Genomic DNA, 27,257 nt, shown 5'->3' on the forward strand with positions numbered 1-27,257 from the left:
TTTACTATTATCTCATTTCATATCATCATAACGAATGGAAACATTTGAAGTAACATATGATAATCAATATATTTTTCTCTAGCTTAGTTGTTCTTGAAATCTTTTGGAAGATTTAATTTATTGTTATTATTTTATGCAGCGCTGCGTAGCCTATGCCTACAAGGCACAACAAACCTGGTGTTCATTATATATTGTTGGAAACATGTGTGTGTGTGTGTGTATGTGTGTATTCTGTGAATTTTAAAAAGAAATTTTAACCAGAAAAATCTAAAATCTATTCCCAAAATCGTGCAGCCCTATAGTTTCTCTTGATATCAGTATGTTCACAGTTTTTTCTTTTTTTTTCTTTTCTTTCATGCAACTGAGTCCTGCTGACTTCAACATTCACATGAGTCTCTGTATATGAACATGGTAAAGTGAAAATCAAACACCTTGGAAATGAAAGGTATGTACAATGTTTTTAGGAATGGCACAAAGGTCTCTGTCTTTGGATCATTGTTTTCAATGTGCTCTTTTGTCATTTGTTGTGTATTTTTGGATTATGTTGTGTTGTAAATAAATCCAAACAATCTAAAAGCCATTCTTTTTTAAATCTCCTCATTCTTTGTGCAAGGTTGCTCTGAATGACAGGGCCTGATCGCTCCTAATAGGGCAGTTAGGGGAGTGTCTTTGTCTTTCTCAGGTGTTGAAGGCTTACATATTCATGAGATGATCACGCCTTTTCGCATAAGGCTTTTTCACACAAAACACGTCTTAGAAATTTTAAATCAATATATTGTCTTATCTGAATGAGCAGTCAGGGTGATTTTCACATAGTTTTGGAGCAAATATTCTAAGCTACGTCATACAATTTTCAAAAGTCTTGTGAAGAAATAATCAGTATGGGTTCTCTTACGAGAGGTCTCTCGTACTGCGTAAGATATCTTACGCTAGGGGAAAATCCTTTTCCGCGAGATATTGAAGCCAAAAATTATCCTTAATTTTGTAATAATGCAAAACGCGTTGCAGCAGCAATGCAGACATAGGCGAGACAGCTCGCGCGCCTATTGGCTGCTCTGCGGCAACTGCAGCAGCCTATCGAGCGAGGCCTGGCGTGACGTCAGACCCAATCAGGGCACTTCGCGCCCGCTGCGTCACGTCCCGCCGAAATGGGCGTGGTCTAGGCCTATAAATATTGCTCGCAGGCAGCTATTATCTGATTTTTCATCCTTCAAGCGAAGCACACGCATCGCTGGAGCTGGATTAGAAGCCGCGCCGTCGAGAGAGAGCACCTTCAGCGGGACGAGTCACTGAAGTCGCTGGCCGCGCCGCCTTCCTGCCTTCCTGCTGCGCTTTCCGGCGCTTATATCCTTCTCTTTTATTTGCACTGTATTTCTGTGTGTGTGTGTCGCCGCCGCGACACACATTTCTAAAAGAGCTAGCGTCTTTTTAAAGATGCCTTCCTGCGGCTCGTGCAGAGCCACACTCAGCGACGGGGACCGCCACGTGATCTGCGTTTCCTGCCTGGGTGAGGAACATGCAGCTCTCGCGCTCGCTGACGGCGGATGCCCTCACTGCGAGCTGATGGCAATGGCGACTCTGAGGACTCGCCTAGCCGTCTTCACCGAGACTGCTCCCCCGCCCGCCGCGGCGTCGCGCCGTAAAAAGCGCCGTGCCCAGCGGGCCCCGGAACCCTCCCTCAGCCGCCAAAGCTCGCCGGTTCGCCCGCTTGCTTCCCCGGCTTCTTCTGTTTCGCTTCCTGACGGACAGCGGCCGCCGTCTGCCGCCGCTTCCGTTGATATCGCGGATGAGGAAGCCCTGCTGGGAGAGGATGATTCCTGCTCTATCCTGGCGTCAGGCAGTGAGGATTGGGCGGGCTCTGAGGACCCCGCACCCCCTGCCCGCACTTCGTCAGGCAAGAGAGCTTCCATTGAGACGGAACTCATGCGAGTACTCGCACAGGCCGCGGCGAGCCTCGGCCTCGAGTGGTCTTCGCCTGAGCAGCCCGCTCACAACCGGCTGGATGGATTTTTCCTGCCTGGGGAGCGCGCTTCGCCTGTGTCCAGACCGGCGCCTTTTCTTCCTGAGTTACACGAAGAAGTCGCCAAGTCCTGGAGCGCCCCCTATTCTGCTAGAGTGCGTCCTGCTGTTTCTTTGGCATTCTCCGCCGTTGACGATGCCAAGAACAAAGGATACCTCTCGCTGCCGCCAGTTGAAGAGGCGATAGCGGCCCACTTATGCCCGCCCTCCGCTGGACGGCGCGCTAAGCCGGCCCTACCCTCTAAAGCTTTCTTGCCGCCGGGCAAGCTGCGTCAGCGTTGCACACCATGGCAACGCTCCAGATCTTCCAGGCCGATCTCCTCCGTAAGCTGGATGAGGAAGGACCTGACGCGATCTGCGTGCCGGACTTAAGGAGTGCCACGGACCTCGCTCTTCGTGCTACTAAGTCCGAAGCGCAAGCCATTGGACGGACTATGGCTTCTCTCACCGTGTCTGAGAGACATCTCTGGCTGACGCTCTCGGAAATGGCCGAGTCTGAACGCACCGCGTTCCTCGACGCCCCGCTTTCCGCCACAGGCCTCTTTGGATCCTCCGTCAAAGATTTCGCGGAGAGATTCGCAGAGGTACAGAAAGCGTCTCAAGCTATGAAGCACTTCCTCCCGAAGCGCTCCAGCTCTGCAGCAGGCCGTGCGAAACCGTCTGCTCAGAGCTCACAGCCACAGCCACCGTCCACTGCCTCCACTTCACAGCGCCGCCAGGCCAGAAGCGCGAGACCGCGCTCCCGCTCATCCGGTCGCCGCCCCGCAGGACGCGGCTCGCGACCTAGGATCACGGTGAAGCCCGAGGCCCCGAAGTCGTCCTAGCACAGCTAGGAAAAGTCCCAGTTTCGAAGTGGGTGCTGAACATTATAGAAAGAGGCTATTCGCTGCAGTTTCGCCGACGCCCTCGCCGCTATGTGGCGCGCGTCGAGACCACGGTAAAAACAGAAGTAGCACATCTACTTCGAGCCGAAGTGACGAAACTATTGAGCAAAGGGGCCATAGAACCTCTCTCTCAAGATCAGAGCGAGGGAGGGCTATACAGCAGATACTTCCTGGTACCGAAAAAAGACGGGGGTCTCAGACCCATACTAGATCTAAGGCAACTGAACAAAGTGCTTGTGAAGCGACAGTTCAGGATGCTCACGACCAGGCAAATCCTTGTGCAGATTCGCCAAGGAGATTGGTTTGTGTCAATAGATCTGAAAGACGCGTATTTTCAAATACAGATAGCGTCACGTCACAGGCGATATTTGAGATTCGCCTTCGAGGGCCAGGCATATCAGTACACAGTCCTGCCGTTCGGTTTGTCCCTAGCACCCCGTACATTTACGAAGTGCATGGACGCGGCGCTCGCACCCCTCAGAATGAGAGGCATGCGAGTGCTGAACTATTTGGACGATTGGCTGATTCTAGTGCAATCTCGCGCAGTGCTCATAGAACACACGACCATTTTACTCGATCACCTCGAGGATTTGGGTCTGAGTGTCAATTGGGCAAAGAGCTCCCTGTCACCCAGTCAGAAAATATCTTTCCTGGGCACAGAACTGGACTCACTATCCATGATAGCGCGACTATCACAACAGCGCGCGGTAGACATTCGACGCACAGCGAACTCTTTTCGCTGCGGCGCGTCTGTCCCGCTCAAAAGATTTCAGAAGATGCTAGGTCTCATGGCCTCAGCATCGTCAGTGCTCCAGCTGGGTCTGCTCCGCATGCGCCCGCTCCAGTTTTGGCTGAAAGCGCGAGTCCCACGCAAAGCGTGGGCACCCGGTTTGCTTCGCCTCAGGGTCAATCAGAAATGCGTTACAGCTCTGAAACCCTGGAAAGCGAACGACTGGTACCAATCAGGTGTAAGCCTGGGGACTTCCTCGAGGGTGAAAGTGGTGTCCACGGACGCGTCCACCTCGGGATGGGGAGCGCTGCTCGAGGGCAGACCGTTCTTCGGCCAGTGGTCAGAACGGGAGAAGCTCCTGCACATAAACTGCCTCGAAATGCTGGCAGTAGACAACGCGCTGACGCGTTTTTGTCCCCAAATAAAAGGTCACCACGTCTTGGTCCGTTCGGACAACATGTCTGTGGTGTCCTACATAAATCGCCAGGGCGGCATCAGATCCGAGAAACTGTACAGGCTGGCAGAACGCCTCCTGGTATGGGCTCAGTGCAACCTGCGCTCGCTCAGAGCAGCGCACGTGCCAGGGATCATGAATATAGGACCAGACAGACTGTCCAGGAACAATGTTCCGGCAGGCGAATGGTCCCTACACCCACAGACAGTCCAACTGCTGTGGAAGAAATTCGGCAGAGCGGAAGTGGACCTGTTTGCGTCTCAAGAAAACGCTCACTGTCAAGAATTTTTCTCCAAGAGCAGGAGCGCGCTGTCCCATGTGTGGCCCCGCCGCCCGCTCTATGCTTTTCCCCCCGTCTCTCTCCTGCCTCAGGTGATAGAACGGATCAGGGAAGAAGGATGCTCAGTACTGCTGGTAGCACCGTTCTGGAAAAACCAACCTTGGTTCCCAGCCGTGATGCAGTTAGCAAGTACTGCCCCGTGGCCAGTACCAGTGAGGAGAGATCTCCTCTCACAGGCCCGCGGCTCGATCTGGCATCCTCACCCGGAGCTATGGTCCCTTCATGTCTGGGCCATCAACGGGTACATGTTGGACTCCCTAAAGGAGTATTAAACACGATCACGCAGGCTAGAGCTCCGTCTACAAGACGACTCTATTCTTCGAAATGGTCAGTGTTTTCGGGCTGGTGCACAGCCCGTGGTGTGTCACCCACAAACTGTGATGTGACGGAGGTGCTTTCCTTCCTACAAGAGCTGTTGGATGGGGGCAGGGCCCCCTCCACGCTCAAAGTTTATGTGGCGGCTATAGCAGCGTTCTCAGAAACAACGCTTGGTCAGTCAATAGGAAGGAACGATTTAGTCATCCGCTTCCTTAGAGGAGCTAAGAGACTGAATCCTCCCAGACCTCCCTCAGTCCCCGTATGGGACCTTTCTACGGTTCTGGAAGCCATGAAAGGTGCGCCATTTGAGCCTTTACAGTCAATCGATTTGAAACACCTGTCTTTCAAAACGGTGTTTTTGCTGGCTCTCGCTTCAGTGAAGCGCATAGGGGATCTGCACGCGCTCTCTGTGAGCGCGGCGTGCATGGAGTTTGGGCCCAATGACTCAAAAGTTATACTCAAACCTAAGCACGGTTATGTTCCAAAATCCCTCAACACACCGTTTAGGGCGCAGATTATCTCTCTGTCAGCCCTACCGGTCCCTGATGAGGAAAGAGACGCGAGCCTCCTTTGCCCAGTCAGGGCATTACGAGCTTATGTGTCTCGCTCGTCTGTTTTCAGACAGACGGAACAGCTCTTTGTTTCGTTTAGCGGACGTTCTAAGGGACTAGCCGCGTCGAAACAGAGCCTATCCAGATGGATAGTTGATGCTATAGCGCTGGCATACGCCTCCAAGGGCATGCAGTGCCCTTTGGGTGTCAGAGCGCATTCCACGAGAGGCATGGCCTCTTCGTGGGCCTGGTCAAGTGGGATTGCCTTGCAAGATATTTGTATGGCGGCAGGCTGGGCCTCCCCGTCTACATTTATAAGGTTTTATAACCTAGAGGTTCCCGCCCTGCAGGCCAGGCTGCTGTCGGTCTAAACTTCCAGTATTATCTGACCTGATGCGTTCAGCTCAGAATGCTGCGTTTGCTGAGCACAGCTCAATGTTCGACAGTTTAAAGCTGGGCAAACTGTGTAAGACCCACATTTTTTCCCATCAGTACCCCGCCCTGTCTGTATGATGAAATTCGCGTCCCATCGACGCTACTTTATGTGGAAAAGTGAGGCTGCACCCCTCCTTCTTCCCGGACTCTCTGTGAGTTCACTGAGTGATTGTGCACTATATGTACCCCGGGCTTTCGCCCTTGGGTCTTTGGTGTCAGATCTCAGCATGCACGGCGTTTTACATTGGGTCCCCTAGCGTAAGATATCTTACGCAGTACGAGAGACCTCTCGTAAGAGAACGTACTCGGTTACTAACGTAACCTCGGTTCTCTCTAGAAGAGGGAACGAGTACTGCGTATCTTGCCGTGCATGCACACGCTCTGGTTGCTTCGATGATGAAAAACCAGATAATAGCTGCCTGCGAGCGATATTTATAGGCCTAGACCACGCCCATTTCGGCGGGACGTGACGCAGCGGGCGCGAAGTGCCCTGATTGGGTCTGACGTCACGCCAGGCCTCGCTCGATAGGCTGCTGCAGTTGCCGCAGAGCAGCCAATAGGCGCGCGAGCTGTCTCGCCTATGTCTGCATTGCTGCTGCAACGCGTTTTGCATTATTACAAAATTAAGGATAATTTTTGGCTTCAATATCTCGCGGAAAAGGATTTTCCCCTAGCGTAAGATATCTTACGCAGTACTCGTTCCCTCTTCTAGAGAGAACCGAGGTTACGTTAGTAACCGAGTACGTTTCATGGCCTTATTTCAGTGAGAATTTTTTTTTGTATTTTCACAAACCACGCATAAATGTCATTATCTCAAAACTACAAACTTTTACATACATGCTGCTGATATATTATTGTAGCAGAGTTTGTGCTGAATACAGTGTAATAAGACTTTAGCCATGACAATGTCACAAGTAACAGAAAAAAACACAAATGTCAGAGCATGTTAGGACACCTCCAGGGCCCAGAAAACAGCTCAGGCCCCAGAGGGTTAAACAACAGTTTGAAAATGATGTAATCGAGTCACATGACAATGGTAAGTGCTTACAATCTTGTATATTAAGATATTAAGTATTTCTTATGGCCAGTTAGATTGGTGTCTGCTGTACTTCATGAATTCATGTATTAAGTCTGAGTTGTTTTTATCTGCACCATCATATTACAGACAACTGCTGGTGTAATTATGCAGTTTTGGAGACGAATGATGATTCCAAAGCAATACATGCATATACACTACCAGTCAAACGTTTGGGATCGGTAATATTTTTAAGGTTTTAAAAAGAAGTCTCTTCTGCTGCATTTATTTGATTAAATTCAAAAATAATAGTAATATTGTAAAATATTATTCCAATGTAAAACAGCTCTTTTATACGTGAATATATAGTAAAGTGTAACTTTCTATTCATCAAAGAATCCTGAAAGAAAATTGTATATGACTGTTTTCAACATTGATAATAATAATAATAATGAATGTTTCTTGAGCATCAAATCATCATATTATAATGATTTCTGAAGGATCATGTGACACTGAAGACTGGAGTAATGATGCTGAAATTCAGCTTTGATCACAGGAATAAATTACATTATAAAATATATTAAAATAAAAAACAGTTGTTTTAAATTGTCATAATATTTAATAACATTACTGTTGTGTTCAATCATTTAAAGATCAAACACATGAACTCACAGCGACAGGAGAAATAGAGCAAACGCTTTAAAAATATTAATTATCTTTCCTTGCTAATAAAGACTTGTCTCGTTTGTTGGAGATACCTGGGGACGACCCATAAGTGGTCGCCTGCAGTCCACTTGGGGAAAATGTTTACTGTCTGATTTTATTGAGCATTATCTAATTCATGTGTAGTGCACACCGGTGAGAGGTGCATGGTAGGTTTTGTACTTATTCCCCACATTTTATTTACTTATGTAGCATCGGTTTTCTTTTTTTGTGTGTGTATTTCCGTTTCCTTTGTCTTTAGTTATTTATATTTATTTAATTATTTGTGTTGTAAGGTCATGTCTCGGCCAGTCTGATGGACAGGGTTCGGTGGGGTTTGGGGCAAGAGTTTTGAGTATTTGTAAATGTTATTATGTTTGAAAATAAATAAAAATATTGTGGAAAAAAAAAAATTCATTATCTAACATCATATGAACAGACGTAAAAATAATTTGATAAATTTGATCATGCTGTTTTAATAGCTTTGCTTGTAATTAATGAAATAGTTGTTTCCCTGCAATTTATTCCATTAAAATAATTTTAATACAGAAGCACAACCTTCATCTGTGACACCACACTTACACAACCTGTAGAGAACAATGACACACTCTTCTCTCTCTCACACAAATATCATAAAAAATGGTTAAGTAGATCACAAATCAGGTCAGATAGGTGGAGGGTTTAAAAGCTGAAGTGTGACTCCTCATATTTTGTTAAACCATTAATTTATAATGTTTAAGTAAGAACTGTTATAATGTTTTAACAGTGATGCTTGTTCTCAGTGTTACTTACCCAGCTGATCTAGTTGCTGTAACCACAGGCATCAGCTTCTGGAGAACTTCATCTCCAGTGTTCTGTGTGTGTCTGCAAGAAAAAAAGTATTTTTGTACCGGCATCAGCAAATTATTCATAGAAATTTAGCACACGAGTTTGTTTGCTTGTTACTTGTTTATGTACCTACTTGTTTATTTAATAATTTACTTAGTTTTATTGTCACAGGAAATGATGCGCACAAAATGTGAATGTGAAAGAAAAATGATGATGAGACATTAAACTAATTTATTTTCTTAATACTTCTCTTGTGGCCCCCAGTTAAAAAATTTGTATTTTCATGAATCAAGAAGTGTTTTGTGTTCAACCAGTTGTCTTTGAAATGAGAAGTAAGCTAATCTAATCTTTTATCCTAACAGCGCATCAGTTATGCGGTGATGCGCTATGAAATTATTGCGGGTCAAATAAACTGTAATATTAATGATAAAAGTAGCCTAATAATGATAACAACAGTAATGTAATATGCCCTGTGTGACCGTCCGCTCCGCCACTGTGAAGAGCTAAACGCCACCAGGAACGGCATCAAGGCCATTAACTGTTTCATCAAGTTCAGAGGCGCTTGATGACATGGCAGTCGAGATATGCAGCCTTACTAGGACACAGCCACGGTTTGAGAAACACCCGCAAATTATCTACAATATCCCAGAAATCAGTCTGTGCCCCGTGATTTAAACACCTCTGATCTCTTAGTTTCTCTTTGTTCATAATGTTTTAGACTGTAATGATTGAACTCAGTGTTACTTACCGATCATTTCTGTCTCCAATTAATATGCTCAGGTTAAACTCCTGCAGTGTCTTCTCTGAGGACAACAACACAAACACTAAAGCTGACCACTGAGACGAGGAGAGTTTCACAGCACGTAATCCTCCATACGTATGAGGTTTAGCTTCGTTCACTAGAGAAAGATCACCCAGTTCATTCAGACAGTGAAACAGATTGATGTATTTATCTGGAGAGGGATTCTCACTGATCTTTTCTTTAATATAGTCAACTGTTCTCTCATTGTTGTGAGAGCTGTTTGCTGTCTGTGTCTTTAGTTCTTGTAAGAGACTCTGATTAGACTTCACTGACAGACCCAGAAGGAAACGAAGGAAAAGGTCCAGATGCCCATTTTTACTGTCTAAAGCCTCATCCACAGCTCTCTGATGGAGATCAGATAGAGAAACTTTATCTCCATTAGTTGGTTTGGTAATCTGGTCAAACACATTGATGTTATTGTTGATAAAGGAGAGATGCACATATAGAGCTGCTAGATGTTCCTGAATGCTCAGATGAACAAAGCTGAAGACTTTCCCCTGATACAAGCCCAACTCCTCTCTGAAGATCTGAGTGCACAATCCTGAGTAAACTGATGCTTCTGCCTCATCAATGCCACACTCGCTCAGGTCTTCCTCATAGAAGATCAGGTTACCTTTCACAAGCTGCCGATAAGCCAGTTTCCCCAGTTTGACAATCATGTCCTCATCTTTCACTCTCTTCTCATAGTCCTTCTCATGTTTGATGTTGGTCTGAATGAGCAGGAAGTGTGTGTACATCTGAGTGAGAGTCTTGGGAATCTCTCCTCTCTCTGCTTCACTCAACATCTTCTCTAGAACAGTGGCTGAGATCCAGCAGAACACTGGGATGTGGCACATAATAAAGAGGCTCCTTGAGGACTTCAGGTGTGAGATGATCCTGTGGGCCAGACTCTGATCACTGATTCTCTTCCTGAAGTATTCCTGCTTCTGTGTGTCACTGAAGCCTCGTACCTCTGTCACTCGATGGACACACTCAGAGGGGACGAGATCCGCTGCTGCTGGTCTGGAGGAGATCCAGATGAGAGCAGAGGGAAGCAGATTCCCCACAATGAGGTTCGTCAGCAGCTTGTCCACTGAGGCTGATTCAGTCACATCACACAACCTCACATCGCTCTGAAAATCCAGAGACAGACGACACTCATCCAGACCATCAAAGATGAACAACACTTTATACTCATCACTGGATATTTCCATTTCTTTTGTTTCAGGGAAAAAGCGATGAAGAAGATCTGAAAGACTGAGTGTTTTGTCCTTCATCAAGTTGAGCTCTCTGAAAGCAAGTGGAAATATGAGCTGGACGTCCTGATTCTCTTTCCCTTCAGCCCAGTCCAGGATGAACTTCTGCACAGAGACTGTTTTCCCAATGCCAGCGACTCCCTTTGTCAGCACAGTTCTGATGTGTTTGTCTTGTCCAGGTAAAGGTCTAAAGATGTCACTGCATTTGATCGGTGTGTCCTCTGTTTCTGCTCTCCTGGACTGTGTCTCAATCTGTCTCACCTCATGCTCATTATTGATCCCTCCACTTTCACTCTCTGTGATGTAGAGCTCTGTGTAGATCTCATTCAGGAGTGTTGGGTTTCCCTGCTTTGATATTCCCTCATACAAACACTCAAACTTCTGTCTCAGATTTGATCTCAACGTGTTGAGGACTTCAGCAGGTTTAGAGTCATTGCTGTAAGATTAAAATACCACATTATTACACAAGTCAGAGAAGTAAATAGCCATAAATTACAAAACTATTTATGGGACACAGAACATCATTAGGTTTCTGAAATGTGTTAATCATCAATCATGTGTTTGAGTGATGTGTGATGTGAATTGCAGCACCTAAAATAAAAATAAAAATATAAAGTCCTGCATTTTACCTGAAACCAGGATACATGCTTTCATTAAAGTCTTGTGGTTGAATCACAGGCTTGGACACAGTTTTGTTTTGAACTGGTCTGGATAGAAGGTTTGATCTTAAATCAGAATGAAGAGGGTAAAGAATCAGACACATTGATATTGATGTAATTGTGTCATTAACTGAGTAACAGACCAACAGCTTTTACAGTGTGTGAATGTATTAACAATACAATACATAGAGCTTTAAACAAGAGCACAATGATAATCATTAATAGACTGAAACTAGCAAGATTGTAACTCATTAAACTGCTGTATATTAATAACAATTTCATAAAAATCAAATACAATACGCATATCTTTTATAGAAATTATATACCTGAGATCAGGCCGTTTGTCTCCACTCTTAAACTCTAGTGGATGATGCATAGAGCGGTTACTCTTCATAGACACACAGCTGGACTCTGGGTTTGAGCTCTTCTGCTGGACTGAACTGGAACAGAGAACAGATTCAGTTTAATCCTTTAGATTACTGTGATTACATTCATCCTGCATCAAAAAGTACTTTGAGGAAACAATAATCCGTGTATCATTCGTTCAGTCGTTTTTTACTTTTTTTAACGCGTTTATTGCAACTACACTTCACCTTTTTTCAATCTTTTTTCAAACGAATGGCTCAACACAACCCGTACTGGGGAATAGACTAGACAGGGCTTTCTTCTGTGTAGACCAGGAGTTCTCAAGTACCAGGGGTTTGCTATTTTCCTATTTTCCAAACTGTAAAGTCACGGGTTTTTTTTATCATGAACCACACTGTGTTTTATTCCTAAGTGACTATATAATGCATTTTACTTCAAATAATCTAAATGTTGACTTTGAAAAGTAGGCGCGTCAGAAGGCTATTCACTCTCTTTTGGTTCATTTTTGGTGTGCGCCAGAAAGATTTTCAAGGAGACTGAGACACGCTAAAGCAGCGCATCATGTTGTTTTCTTTATTTTTCAAAGGCATGGCATTTTGTAGTCATTTTGAATGTACACAAATAAAAATATAAATGTTACTGTTTCGGATGACAGAGTATTAAACGACAGAATATTAAGTTATTTCTCCTGCTGAGCAACAAATCCAAGTGATGGCGCTGGCGCATCGCTCACTCACACAACATCTAGGCTATTATCAGTTCACTTCTGGCATTGCTAACTTGACATCGCAGCCTGTTCATTATTAAAGGTGCTCTAAGTGATGCCGGGAGTGTTGACATTCGAATTGTTGTCAAACAAAACGGAGGCTAGCTAGACCCTCCCTCCTCCTCATCCCGTCTCCTCCCTCCTCCCCTCCCTTCCGGCATAAAGGAAAGTCAAAGTAGTCACTAAAAACAAAGTTAAGTTTTACTGATACTTCATTCAATGTGTAATGTCACCAAGTTAGATAAATGCTTTTATATATTGCAGAACAGAATGCATAAAAAAGAGAAACATTGTCTGAAAATCGTTTCGCCACCTGAGGTTATAACTATAACTATAGCTCCCATACAAGGACGCAATAATAGCAAGATAACGTTAGCTTCGCGTTTGCCAGTGAGCATAAACAACGGCGGCGGCGTAAACAAATTTAGTCAAAGTTGTCAACAGCCTATAAATGAACATTCAAATCCATAACAAACAGTGGGTGAAAACAATAATTCACACAAATTGTCGCCCTACTGTGAATTTGCTTGACCATTTACAATAGAGATTGATCGCTAGCTGAAACATATATGTTGTATTCAGCAAAGCTAACGCTGACTGCATAGTTCTAGCTAATTACATCCTTGTGTTGGTTTGGCGAACATGAACGTCAATTTAGAAAGAAAAATGGATTTACCTGTTCTGCAAAAACAGAGCAACTGAATGTCGGATTGGAAGCCCTTCTGCCGGCGGAGTTCTCGCCACATTTCAAGGGTTTTTCCGATGTAAATTCGGGACTTCGCGCGTTCCTTAACCTTGTCCCTCTTCTTTACAATTTGTTCATCGGAACGTCGTCTCTTTAGTCGTGTGTCGGCCATAATTCAAACTTCCCTCTTCATGCTTCTCTCTCCTCCACACACCCCCTTCATGTCCACGCGCACTAACCCCCAAACCACACCCCTCAAATACTTCTTGTCGGTGATTGGCTGGAGCACTGTTTGTTGTGTTTCGTGGTGCGGGTGAGCCCAGTTTGTTTTTGTTGCCGTTTGTGGAGCCTGTGGTGTCTAGAGAGACCGTGTTTTTTTACAGTGTGTTCAGGGGACAGGCAGCTAGCGGATAGTGAGGAGATGTTTGCTGTATGTGACAAAAAAAAATGTTGCCCTAAAAAACGCGTGACATCACTTAGAGCACCTTTAAAATAAAACGCAGTCAACCAAACATAAAAAGTTATTCTGCTTAATTTAATTGGTCTGTTGTACGATATAAAGGCTGTGTTGTTTGTAATAAAGTGCACAGTAGGCTATTTTTATAGGCTACTATGAATATTTTTATTATACGTAGCTACTTATTTTTTATTCTTGTCGTTTTCTGATTACCATTAATTTAAGGATTTGACATAGGCTACAGTATGGGGAAGTAAAATATGCATAGTATAGCCTATATGTTATTAATAGTGTTTATAATGTTCATTTTGTCTTTTACACTATTTCTGATTAGGCTATATAATAAAATGCGGTTTTTACAACGATGTGATGCGCGCGTGTTTCTCAACATGATCTGGTGCGCCGCGCATTCTTTAGATATTAAACTCGAGGCTAATAAATTGTATAAAACAAAAGGTCATAAAACTCAGTATTTTAATATCTCTGTTGTTCTCTGTTCTCCGGTTGTATCATTCATTTTCATTTTCATTTCATTTATTCTTTATTTGAAAGGGGACAGTGTACATTAATCAACATTAAAACAATGTAAATGTACCCGAGTTAGCTCAAAAGTGCTAATTTTCATCGGTAGTCCCCCAGCCAGATGTAAAACAGGCAGCCTTTAAAAATAATCACAAATATAAAATCACAAAATAAAATTACATACAACACATTGTGGTTAATACAATTCATGTAAAATAATTATATAATGTTTAAATGCACACCGAAAGCATTAGTGCCCACAAGTTTGGCTCTCTACAAGCCATTTTTTTGCATTCTTTTTGAATGAAAAGAATGACAAAGACTCTCTGATGGTTTCCGGCACTGTGTTCCACTGCTGAACTGCTCTTACGGAGAAGACAGCCTGAACAAAAGCTGTTTTTCTCCAGGGGATAATGCAGTCTTCCCTCACTGCCCCTCTGGTTACCCTAACCTCACTGGATCTAAAAGGTATAAAATCACATAATGGAGGAGGTGCTAAACCATGTCTGATTTTATAAATTAAACAAATGTTTTTGAATTTAATGAGATTATCCCAGGTAAATAACTGATATTTCCTCAGAATACTACAGTGGTGGTAGTGGTATGTTTTTTTATCCAGTATTTTTTAATGCTTGTTTGTATAATATTTCTAATGGTTTTATTGTTGTAGCGTGAGTATTGGACCATCTTATTAAACAATATGTTATGTGGGATAAAATCATGGAAAAAATATATAATTTAGCAGCTTCTGTTGAAAGGAAGTCTCTAATGAATCTGAAGTTTGCTAGACTGAACTTAATCCTATTACTAACTTTTTTGATGTGAGTTTTGAAGCTGAGGTTTGAGTCTATATGTAATCCTAAATATTTATATTCTGTAACGACCTGTAATCTTTCTCCAGATATTACAATTTCAGGTTTTATATTTATATTTTTTTTTTTTTAAAGAACATGGTATCTGTTTTAGATATGTTCAATTGCAGACAGGATTGCTCAAGCCAGATTGAGATCAATGACATGGCCTCTGTTAATTTTGAGGCAACCTCCTCTGTGGATTTTCCATAGGCCAAGATAACTGTGTCATCTGCATACATCAAAGTGTCACAGTTCTTACACAAAGATGGTAAATCATTAATGTATAAACTGAAAAGAATTGGTCCTAGAATTTAACCCTGTGGAACACCAGTTGATAATAGTAAGGGGGTAGAATTATATTGGTCAATTCTTACACTTTGTGAACGAGATAAAAGGTATGAATTAATAAGGCTAATACATTTTGAGGAAAAATTAAATGCATGAAGTTTGTGCAGTAAAACTGAATGGTTAACTGTATCGAATGCTTTGCGAAGATCTAAAAAAAATGTTCCCACTATCCCTCCTTTGTCCATATTTGATTTAACCTTTTCCAGAAAATAACATGTTGCTGTCTCTGTGGAATGATTAGCCCTAAATCCAAACTGCATTGAATGCAAAGGAAAAGAGCTGCAATTAAGATGATTGGTGATTTGTTTAGCAACCAGTTTTTCAAAAACTTTAGATACTGTTGGCAAAATGCTAATAGGTCGGTAATTAGATGTAAGAAGGGAGTTACCACCTTTAAATATAGGAATAACACTAGCAAGTTTCCATGACTCAGGAAATCTAGTTAGATAGTCAGTCTGAATGACAGTTCATGCGTGAACGTTAGGCCTATTCAATATTCTTTCCTTTTTGTATTAGTGTTTAAAATCTTTAATTTAGAATTAATTATATTGATTTATATCTTAATTTATTATTATTATTATTATTATTATTATAATTATTTTAACTTACTGAGTGAGGGCGACCATGCTGACCGCCGTCATTTACCCTGCCATACCCAGCTGATGCAAAGCGTATGTGAATTTATATCTACAGAAGAAATCCCTGTCGAGGCTCTTCCCCTTTACGGTTCGTGTCGAGCCATTAGTCTGGTTGTTTGATGAGAGAAATATGAAATGTAGTAGTTGCAATAAACGAGTTAAGAATCCGTAAGTATGGAGACTCTTATTCTGCAGTGCAGAACTGAGGAAGAACTGATGACTGGACAGTTTGATCTTCTGCTGAGAAATCAGAGTTAAGGGGCGTTTCATTCCCGCCCACGTGTAGAAATCGAATATTCCAGCTGTTTATTCATTTTTCTACTTTCAATATTAAATAAAAAAAAACGACTGAACGAATGATACACGGATTAACAATGATCTTTTTATTTAATATTTCATGCGAGTTTCAAAACAAAAATAGGCAAACAAATAATATTTTTTCTGTAAACTTTCTTTGATCTGTGTGTGCGTGTGTGTGTGTGTGTGTGTGTGTGTGTGTGTGTGTGTGTGTGTGTGTGTGTGTGTGTGTGGAGGGGGTAATGTAACATTTTTGCAGCGTTTCACACCAAAACAACTTTTTCTGTGATGTAATGTTGAAAGTACCTGCATCCTGGAGAACAATCTCCATCTCTGGATCCTTGTGAATCAGCCATGATGAAGCTGCAGGAGAATCTGATGAGTTTGATCTCCTCCACTGACTCTGAATGAAGAAACATTCAGACACTAAATTAAATGATTAAATTAAACAACCTTCATAATTTAGCTGAACATATCTGGAGTGTGGGAGAAAAGGATCATGTGACTGCGTTAACTCAAGCTCATTGGCCTTTTCACACACACAAGTTGACCGTTGGATTTAGAATTTTCTGAAAAATAACTGACACCGAGAAACACTGATTGAACATGTTCGGGTGAAAAAGAAAACAAACCCCGACACACATCGACACACACTGATCCGATAATTTTTAAAAAAACGTGTTTGTTTACGTATGTATGAAATGGCCTATGTATGTTTAGATTCATATTAATATGAGAAAGTCACACATGAACACTCACCTTGATCAAACTTTTACAAGATACAGGATCTCAAATCCTCCAGCTTTAACATCATAAAACTACACGTACATTCCTTTATAATGGTTGATAAACACTTTGATGCTCTGTTTTTATCGTATCGTATTTTGCATTTGTCCTGTTTAAAATGGCGACAGGAGAACTTACTTTCACTTCCTATGTGTGGCGAGAGAGAGAGAGAGAGAGAGAGAGAGACGCGCGCGTCCACGAGAGCACCAGGTGAGCCTTCCGTTCCTTCCTGATCTTCACACAGAGATCGAGAGGGCGTGGAAGAACCCATACTCTGCCTATATTCACCAGCATAAGCGCGCTAGTTTCACTGATGTTGAGGGGATCAGAGAGCATGGGTATGTGTCGATGCCGCCCATTGACGAGACGTTTGCTTTGATAGTGATTTCAGACTGTCACGCCTGAGGCGTTCTCCAAAGCATCATCCAGTGCGAGTTCCTTTTCCTCTGATTACTGAAGCCTTATAGAATCACGCAGTGAACAAAAATGCTCTTTGATTTCACCAACACTTTCAACACAATAGTCAAGTCAAGTCTCCTTCATTTATACAGCGCTTTTAACCATATAGATTGTTTCAAAGCAGCTTTACAGTGATAATAGATTATTTAAGTAACAGAGATTAAAAAATTCATAATACAGATTTTTTTTTTTTTTCAGTACAGCCGTCACTACTCAGGGATCAGCTATTAGGAGCCGGAGTCGACTCTCTCACTGACAGACCACAGTGTGTGAGGCTCCAGAACTGTGTGTGTGATGTGTTGGTTTGCAGCACGGGGGTCCCACAGGGCTCAGTGCTCGCTCCTTTTCTTTTCACCCTGTACACATCAGACTTCAGATACAATACAAACAGCCGTCACCTGCAGAAGTTCTCTGATGATACTGCCATCATTGGACGTGTTTCGGAAGGGAACGATCAGGAATTGCGGGAGGTCATTGCTAACTTTTTCAACTGGTGTGCGTTAAACCACCCAGGATTCTCAAGTTTTATCAAAAGCTTGGAGTGAGATCACATGCGGTTGGGGGAGGAGCCCTAATGGAGCCCCGCCCCCCCCAATTTTGTTGGTTTGTTGTTTTGTTGTTGGTTACCTAGTAAAGAACGTACGGTGGCCGAGAATGTTCGGTCAACTTCCGTGTGTTCGCACATCTATGTTGCCTAGTAACGAACGCAATCTGGCCGAGATACGTGCTGGCGGCAGGAAACTTCACTGTGTGTGCCTGCGCCTCGTATACAACGTTATATATAAAGCTTGCAGGACAACTTGGTTGGCATTGCCTTTTCAGCGTGAGAAATACATGGTGTGGCGTGTGAGCGTGAGAACTGGTTGAATTGCGTGTGTCTCACGGCCAATGCGTGAGACTTGAGAACCCTGACATAGTTAGATGGGTTCAGATACAATATTTTCGTGAGTCTTGAGAACCCTGCCACCTTTGCATTAATGCCAGCAAGACAGAGGAGATGGTGATAGACTTTCGTAGGAAAGCGCCCCAGATTACTCTGGTGAAAATCCAGGGTTTGGACATTGAGATGGTGACAACATACACATTCCTGGGTGTTCACCTAAACAATAAACTGGACTGGTCTAACAATACAGAGGTTCTGTACAAGAAGGGCCAGAGTGTCCTTCACTTGTTGAGGAGACGGAGGTGCTTTGGTGTGTGCAGGGCATTGCTGAAGTCTTTCTATGACACTGTGGTGGCTTCTGCGCTCTTTTATGCGGTAGTGTGTTGGGGAGCTGGAAGCACTGAGAGGGACAGAAAGAGACTTAATAAACTGGTAAAGAGGGCCAGCTCTATCCTGGATTGTCCTCTGGACACCATCGAGGAGATGTTAGCTAAGCTGACTTCATCATAGACAACATCTCTCACCCCTGCATGAGACTCTGGGTCCCTGACCAGTTCCTTTGATCAACTTTATTAATCTCCAGGGGGAAATGTACATGTCACAGCAGAACAACAATAAAATGACTAAATAGAAAACTTAAACAACATTCACAACAGCAACAAGACTAATTCTCCAGAATCAATTTCACAAAGCATTATGATTATATACAACCAAGTAATCCTAGAATATAGTCCATCATCTTGTATAACTGTTATGAACTGCTCCGAGACACGAAGGTTGAGGATCCAAATGCAGTTTATTAAAGTAAATCAAAATCAGAATCAGAATTCAGGCAAAGGTCATACACAGGCAGGCAATCCAAACAAACAGACAAATCCAGAGGGTGAGGCAGGAACGGGAAAACCAGGAGACGGGCAGAGATCAAGATCCAGGAACAATGACAACAAAGGAAACGCTCAGAAATGCAGTGGAATAACGTACAAGATTTCGCAGGGAATGATGAGGTGAACTAGGCTTATATGGGGTGAACTAAACAATATAATGAGACACATGTGAATGTGATAATCCGGGATGATGAGTCCGGGCAGTGAATTATGGGAAATGTAGTTGTGAGTGAATAATGATAGTCTGATGTAGAGTGCCCTCAGGTGGCTCTCAAGGGCACTCCAGCTGATGACCGTTAAAATAGCGCTGGTTGTACAATCTAATTGCGTTTGGAAAAAAAGACTTCCTAAAACGGTCTTTATAACAGCAGGGATGAATTAATCTTGAGCTGTGAGTACTCACAAGAGCTCGACCTGTTTCATTAAGGGGAATGACAATCATGATCAATGACTCTTTAATTGCAGTAACAACACTATGTAGCACTTATTATATCTATTACTTCTATCTAGTACTTTTATCCAATGTGTTTTTCCATACTTTTTTGTTTTTGTGGAGCTGCTGTAATAAGTTAATTTCCCCGGTGTGGGATTAATACCTAACCTAACCTGAAACTGCAGGAACCTCTGGAGATGAAGCCTGCCGAAATGGTGGAGCACCCATCTATATAAGAGTGCACATCACCGTAGGATCTCAGATTAATTCTCCTTCAGCGACGAAGATAATCTTCATGGACTCTGAGACAGAAGAAATGCTTCTGATGACTGGTTTCGTTGAAGAGCCTCGCAGCGGATCAAGACTGACTGATCTTTCCGGCGATCTCTAAAGAAGCAAATTTCCACACGCTGTTGTTTCAAATGTCGCAGCCGCATGTGCCGCTTTCATCCTATGACCCGGAGTCCGATCGAGCTCAGCCATCTTGAAGGACATCTCAATTCTCTAATTGCACCGTGAGGAGACGAGGATCGAGGAGTGAGGAGTGAGGAGCTTCATGAGGAGTCATGAGCGAGGACACATGGGTGTATCTTATGTGGAAGTGTTTTATAGACTAAACGTGATGCACGTATAAATTCTCCTCCCCCTTCACAATGGCCACAATCATTCGAATTTATACTTTAACTTTGCAGTTTAAATAAACCACACATCTCATATATTTCAACAGGGTATCTTGCTTTATTATTATTTATTGTGAATTTCTTAAATAACCAAACTTGAACAAAATAAGGGCAGATCCTTTGAGCGCTGCTGATGACGCTGTGAAGTGACGCTCGAGTGATCAAGTATTCCAATGAATAAAAAAGCTTTCATTCGATTCCTCCGTCCTCATTTTCTTTCCTTGCAGTCTTTCCTCGCTTTCTACAGGAGTGGAGCTGAGACTACTGAGACGAGAGGAAAGGAAACGAGGATGCAAAAATAAGAATTGAGAAGCACCCAAACTCACCAGGACGTGGCTCGGGCCTCTACTCGACTCGCTTACGCACTACAAGCTCGCCACTATTGATGCGCTGAGCAAAAGGGCTACGAGAAAATGCGTCCCTTGGATGAAGCCGTGGCCGCTCAGCGACAGGAGGGAAGGCCAAGGTCGCTCCCCATCCAAGCCCTGCAGGACTTCAGCTTCGGCTGCTCAGGCCTTCACACCACGACGGTCCTACAGGTTTCTCAAGCCAAACTCCTGCGCCTCATGGACGAGGTGAAGTGGTCCTGCCGTGTTCAGAGAGCTGTGCAGCGCCACTGATTCGACCCTGAGCGCCACTATTACCCCTTCTCCACCAAGGCAGTTTGAGTGCTGGTTCAGAGCCAGAGTCTAGTTTCAAATCAGTTCTCTGTCTTTCGACACCCAAAGCACCAGCTCTGAACCAGGAGAAGTGGTTCTTAATCAGCACCAATACATGCTGGTCTAGAAGTAAGAACCTCTTGCGTCAGAGCCGGGTTTACCGTGACTTTCGTTCCAACAGAGGATGAAATGTGTCGTTATCTATGAGTGTCGGAATATCCCAAGTGGACGTGTGGAAGAGAAGTGAGACTGAAAGCACTGAAAGCCCTCGCGCTGCTCATATGCTGAGAGAGAGATAAGACAGTAGAGCTGCAAGATTCATCTTTAAAATACTGTGATCTCCATTCAAACACACACACGATCTTCTTCCAGTTCGTCTGTCTATTAAACCTTTGACAAAATCATATCGCAACATTCAAAGCTTTGTTGGCGCTGCCGCTGACCCAGAGAGAGTCGTCATGAAACAGCTTCACAAAAGGTCTTTAAAACCTCATAATAGTATCATTATTTCTGTAATGCAATAGTTATAATTATCATAGAACTACTGGGATAAAAGTTTAAAGTTCAGATATGAACACTGATGTCTACGATAGCGATCGAAATCAGCTTTTGATAGAAACTTGGTGCTTAAAATAACGCATTTATCGATTACATTGTTTCTCCACTAAGTACTGTGTGATGCTTCTGAAATACAACTAAGAAAGATGTGATGAATTGAATCTGTAAATATGACTCATCTTATACATCATGTACAGTCTGTATAAGTGTATGATTTAACGTTTCCCGATGGTCTCGTGTTAAAATAATCTCAATACATATCGTATCGACACCCAAGTATCATGATAGTGTGGAATCGTGAGATCGGTGTATCAGCGCTAATGGCTAAACCTGACGCAGATTAAGGCCTTCCTCGACTCCTCAGTCTCTCACACTGCTCTCTTCGGCCCTGCGGTGGATGGTTTCGCCGAGCGCTTCACCGCTGCACACAAGTCGTCACAAACAATGAAAGAAATGAAGCTAGCGCAAGTTCTGCTAGGAAGACTCAATCGTTCGCGTCATTAATTACCTCCTCATCTATCCAATCATATCATTTACTGTAGCTTAAAAGGGCAGCGCTTACACATGTCTGAGTTCGCAGATGCTGTCGCTCCAGTACCTCCATCCTCCCCGCCTCCACCAAGATGGGATCTTTCCTCCAACTCCTCTACTCCACCAAGCTGGGTCCTCCCTCTATCAACCTCTACACCATCAGTCAGGCTATCCCTTCCATCCTGAAGACTTCAGAATGTTCTTTTCCTCCATCCACCCCACCACCACCAGATGGCCCCTTTCCTTACTCTGCTGGGGGTGAGCGGCGCCCCCGCCTTCGTCTTCAGGCGGGACTCGTAGATTCCGTACCCTCCGAATGCGAGTTACGAACGGGGCCTGCGCCAAAGAACCTGATTGCTTGCTGAGCTTCTAAATAAATGTAATCGTTACAGTATTAATTCTCCCGAGTCTTTCTGGTAGAAATTAATACTTTACATGAATTAACAGTTAAATATTGTGGAAATGGGATCTGCACACAGCTGTACAAATGAAGATGTGGACAAACGTCCACACAGCTCACACAAGTGCTGGAGATTTCCTGAAAACACTCAAGCTGATCTAGAATCTTCTGTGTGTGTGTGTGTGTGTGTGTGTGTGTGTGTGTGTGTGTGTGTGTGTGTGTGTGTGTGTGTGTGTGTGTGTGTGTGTGTGTGAGAGATTGTGATAGCTGATTGTATCCATGACAACAGTGAACGACAGCAGCGACTCTCACGGTCTCGTCCGGCCCGTCCACTTCACACTGTCCAATGAACCTTGAGCTGGTTAACTTGTGTCACATCACCATTACTTGTATTATACGTGACAAACGGCATCAATTCAATAGTTTTAAATATGTTTTTTTTTATTGAATGGCCACACTATCAGTCACTGAGAGATCCATATGTCCCTCTACATCTCTTCTGTAAACAGACGGGTCTCAGTTATGTTTTATTTTTACAGTAAGCAGAATAATTACATAAAAAGAGTGAATAGTGACTAATAGTGAGCAAGCAAGAAGTGTCAGAATGCCAGTCTGTCAGTCAAACCCGTAGCGACGCTTTATGGCGGACGAGATAGAAGAGGAATTAACAGAAATGTTCAGACTTTTAAATGATGTGTTACTGTCTCATTAACAGGGTTGGGGAGTAACGGAATACATGTAACGGCGTTATGTAATCAGGATACAAAAATCCAGTAACTGTAATTCGTTACAGTTACGTCAAAAAACGTAGTAATCAGATTATAGTTACATTTTGAAAAAAGGGGGGAATACTTTCAGGATTACAATGGTTTCATTTAAAACTTAATAAACCAGTATTTTGGCATAATAACACTATATTAAGCGCTGCTTCATTATACAGTAGTTCCTGGTTCTGTTGCCAGTAATGACTCACGTGTGCCACCCGCTGGTGCATGTGCAAATAACAGCTGTCTACAATCTCCTCAGACGCTGAATGAATCACTGCTGCTAGTAGAAACGTTGCCCACGGGACAAAAACGCTTTCAATTCATGGAAATTCCGCTGATATTTGTTTTCAAAGAAGAAAATGAAAACCAAAACCAAAAAACATGGTTGAACCAATATGTCCTTTCTTAATCTCTTCTCACGGGATGTTCGCTGCCTAGGTAACATAGGGGAACTCCCACTGCCAACGCCCCAAGTTTAGTCAGGCAAATTAAGAAAGATCACGGCTTTAGTGAACATGTAGCCTAGGCATATTTTAAAATAAACTAAAATATTTTCTAAATATTTAGATTGCGTAGAAATTTTAAATGTTGTGTTTTTTGTTTGTTCCTTGTACATGTTAGTTAAAAATAAAACAAAAATAATCTGTAATACCATACAGTAACCCTCCCAAGCCTGCTCATTAATTATAATTGTCACACATTGTCACATTAATCATAATTGAAATGCACTTTGTTTTATTGCCCACAGTTATTGTTGCTGCACAGTTAATCCTCACTTCTCATCTCACTGCATGAATCCAGAGAATGTCTAATATAAAGAGAATTGGCACTCTCTGGTTACTTCCGGGTTCTGGACTGGTTGCAGTAACACGTCTCTATCCATGCGAGGGCGCTCGCGGGCGAGTGCAGAATGAATGGAGGTCTATGGCGAAATACCCCTCAAAACCCACTTTTCTCAGGATATAATTTTTTTTCTAGTAATTTAAATGTTGTATTCGAAAGGGGGGGCTAAGATAATACACTCAGCTGAAAATTGCATTTTTAAGTTCACTTATCTGCTCTAAAAAAGCGTTCAAAAATGTGATGACGTCATTCATTAGCAGAATGCTAGCTTGTTCCGGCCAACAACGGCCCAACCTGTAAGAAATCGAAAGGACATAAGTACTGGTTCATTCAACTTTCGACCTATAACCTATGTTGAACTTGCAAAACCTACAATAAAATCTGAGATTTCTCAACGGCAATCGGGTGAAAGAGACACATTTAGCCGTCTAGCCCCATTGACTCCCATTCAATCTGCACTCGCCCGCGATCACCCCCAGTGGAATTCTAATGGTACTGCAACCAAAATCAATACAATGGGGCTAAATAGGGAGTGCCAAGGCTCTCCGTAGACGGGCTCTGATGAATCTCAAACGAGCCTAAACTCGCAAAGTCACGTGATTCCATCCCTCGGGGCCGCGCGCCTGCGCCTGCGCTACGTCACACTGTTGCCAAACATTTCACAATCCTAAAGGGGGTCGCATTTTGGCCCGTTTATTTTTGCCAATTGTTTTACTCATTTTAACGGCTAAACTCCTCACTTTATATTTCATAAAATCCCACTGCAGCCCATATTGGTTAGTAATTACACCCTGTTTATAGTATTTATCAATTATTTTTAAGACTTCACATTTAAATTCATCATTTAATAATAAATAATTGTTTAATATCCAGTATCCACTTCTGCTCAAGTTCTGTCTATTGCCATTAGTGATGATAAAAATGTGAATAGATTTATGGTCAGTAAAAGCTGCAGGATCAATTGTAATGTTGTCTATCAATGATGTCAACTCCTCTGATATTAACCATAAATCTATTCGAGACTGCAAAGACAAATCACTATTTTGCCATGTATACATGAGTTTTTGGGGGTTCATTTTCCGCCAGATATCAACAAGACCTAAGTTATTGCATAGCCCAGAGATAATCTTGCTGTTATCATCTTTTACACCTTTGGGAGGCCATCTATCTATGTTACTATCTGGCACTACATTAAAATCACCCCCGAGGATACATTTTGCATTCATGTATTTGGTTGATAGGTCTATAATTCGTTTTTCTAATTCATGGAGTAAAATCTAATTTGTAGATTTGCAATTAGTACCATAAATATTAGCAATAATATATTGCTTATGAGAGTCCTCTATAATAGCGCCCCCTGCTGATCTATTTGTACCATGACTCAAACAAATGTCCTGACCCCACTGACTCTTCCAAAAATTGTAATCAGCCTTTGAACTATGCGTTTCTTGTAATAAAATAAAAAAACAGCCCTTTTGTCTTTCAAAAATAAAAATACAGCCTTTCTTTTATTTATGAATGAATGAATGAATGAGGCATTTATATAGCGCTTTCATATGTACTACTGTACACCCAAAGCGCTTTACAATCATATCAGGGGATCTCTCCTCAACCACCACCATTTATATCGCGGATGCCCCTAACATTAAGAGAAACTAAAGAAAAAGACATAAGAAAAATCTTGAACAACAACCGTAGGTCCTGGTTTACTAAGTAGAACAATACCCGGACAACCCTTCTGTGTGAAAATGAACAAAAACTTATTCAAAAAAGAACCTTCTATGTATTTCATGTATTGATGAGGAGTAAGAAGGGAAAGAGAGAAAAATATATAAAAATGAGACGTTGGAGGGAGGGGGGAAAAAAACTGTTCATGGAACTGGTTTAAGTGTTCAGTATATAACATATATAACAGTCTGCACAAATGAGTTATTTCTTCCTTCTTTTTCCCCTTTACCTGAACACATCAGAAATTTCATGAAGATTGTCAGCTGTCGAACTTCAAGGGAGAAATTAGTTTTCACTCCTTTCTCTCTTCTGCTGCTTGCTTTGGGTCTCTAAAAGAAAAAAATCATCAGATCTCCATTTTTCCATCTTTTGGTCGAATCTGGATCCCATCCACATACGCCTTCGCTCCCACAAAGTAGGCCGACTTTCCAGCGTTCCTGGCGCGCTCCACCTCTGGCCACAGCCGCTGTCTCGCTGCTCGATCAGCGGGCGTCAAATTTTCCTTGAATTGCAACTTGTTACGGCGCTGATCCACTTGTCCGACACGACTGTCGCGTGGTGTCGCGACGCCTCCCCACATTGGTACGTTGATGGGGGTTTACCGCTATGGGCGTGGTTTTGACCCAGCGGGAAATGTAGCGTATCAGAACAGAGGACCTGCGAGAGTCTTCCCTCCGTCTCCATATGCTCTACTTCTATTGGATAGACGCGTCGCGTCTGACGGAATTCATTTGCATAAAGATGGGCATCGGCCAGCTTTTTGACGCGTAGCATTTTTTCAAATGAAGCGCCGCCTTCCCGGAATGCTTTGCGGGCGCGACAAAGTCGCTTGACGTCACCCATAGGAATATAGTGGAGCGCGGCGCGACAGAAGTGTCGCACGGACAAGTGGATCAGCGCCGTTAGTCTTCAAGTACTCGCTGGTTTTGGCTGCCCTCCAGAGAATATATCTTAGATTGTGAAATGAATCGAATGATCACAGGCCTGTCTCGCTGGTTCTCACTGTTGATCTTGCCCAGTCGACTTCTGGAACGACCGCACGACACACCTCCTTGACTCTGGCCTTGATGTCGTCCTTGCTGTTCTCCGATAGCCCGTAAAGCCGTAAATTCCACCTCCTTCCATAACGCTCCGCATCGGATAACCTCTCTTCTAACGTCGCAATTTTCTGTTCATAAGCTTCATGTTTCTGCTTGAGAACGTCCATTTCGATGCGAAAGCCGCCCACGTCACTGTATATGCAGTCTACTTTCTCCCGCAGATCTTCGACGAGCACAGCATGTTCAGACACCTTTGATTCAATTCTGTCCGATCTCTCGTTTATTAAATTATATAAATCAATCAAGGAAAACTCTTTTTTTTCTTACTCTCTGGGCTACTCGTTCCATCACTCTTACTTTTCTCAGCATTAGAATTCTTTGCGTAAGAATGTACTTCACTTTGTGTGCGCTTTCTCCTTTCCCCGCCATGACTAGGCCCTGCACGGTTCAGTCAAAACACTTCTTGACGAATAACACGGGGTAAAAGTTGATCGCTTTCAAAAATTCAACACAAAGTACATGTAAAATAAAAAATTTTTTGTCATCAGTTCATAATAAAAAGTAAAGTTAGAAGGGTTCATACAAAAAGAAAAATGTATGTTATCGATTTGTTTCTATTATTAGGAAAACTTCATATTCATCAAACTAAATGGAGTAGGCTAACTCAAAACCCAACTTTGCTCATTTTAAAGCAGCTTTTA

The 27,257-nt window shown here is 42.9% G+C and overlaps 1 protein-coding gene and 1 long non-coding RNA gene across 5 annotated transcripts in view; one reads left to right on the forward strand and one right to left on the reverse strand.

Moving 5' to 3' along the window:
- The window catches only part of LOC309484392 (protein NLRC3-like), a 72,788-nt gene extending 55,731 nt beyond the window's left edge, over positions 1-17,057 (reverse strand). For 3 of the 4 annotated variants that reach the window (XM_082150696.1, XM_082150697.1, XM_082150695.1), the window contains exons 1-6: positions 16,665-17,057; positions 16,212-16,308; positions 11,299-11,412; positions 10,943-11,038; positions 9,025-10,749; positions 8,241-8,312 (exon numbers count right to left, since the gene is read on the reverse strand). In XM_082150696.1, coding sequence (XP_082006822.1) covers positions 8,241-8,312; positions 9,025-10,749; positions 10,943-11,038; positions 11,299-11,412; positions 16,212-16,261 — 2,057 coding nt within the window. In that variant the 5' untranslated portion in view covers positions 16,262-16,308; positions 16,665-17,057. Of the gene's footprint in view, positions 1-7,962; positions 8,036-8,240; positions 8,313-9,024; positions 10,750-10,942; positions 11,039-11,298; positions 11,413-16,211; positions 16,309-16,664 lie in introns of those variants that run through there. The other variant, XM_082150698.1, reaches the window with a different exon arrangement.
- Positions 1-27,257, forward strand: part of LOC309484529 — a 349,759-nt gene that overhangs the window by 321,375 nt on the left and 1,127 nt on the right. The gene's annotated exons all lie outside the window — the stretch shown is intronic.

The sequence above is a fragment of the Leuciscus leuciscus genome (genome assembly GCF_965113295.1).
Source record: "Leuciscus leuciscus genome assembly, chromosome: 20".
Classification (NCBI taxonomy): Eukaryota; Metazoa; Chordata; class Actinopteri; order Cypriniformes; family Leuciscidae; genus Leuciscus; species Leuciscus leuciscus.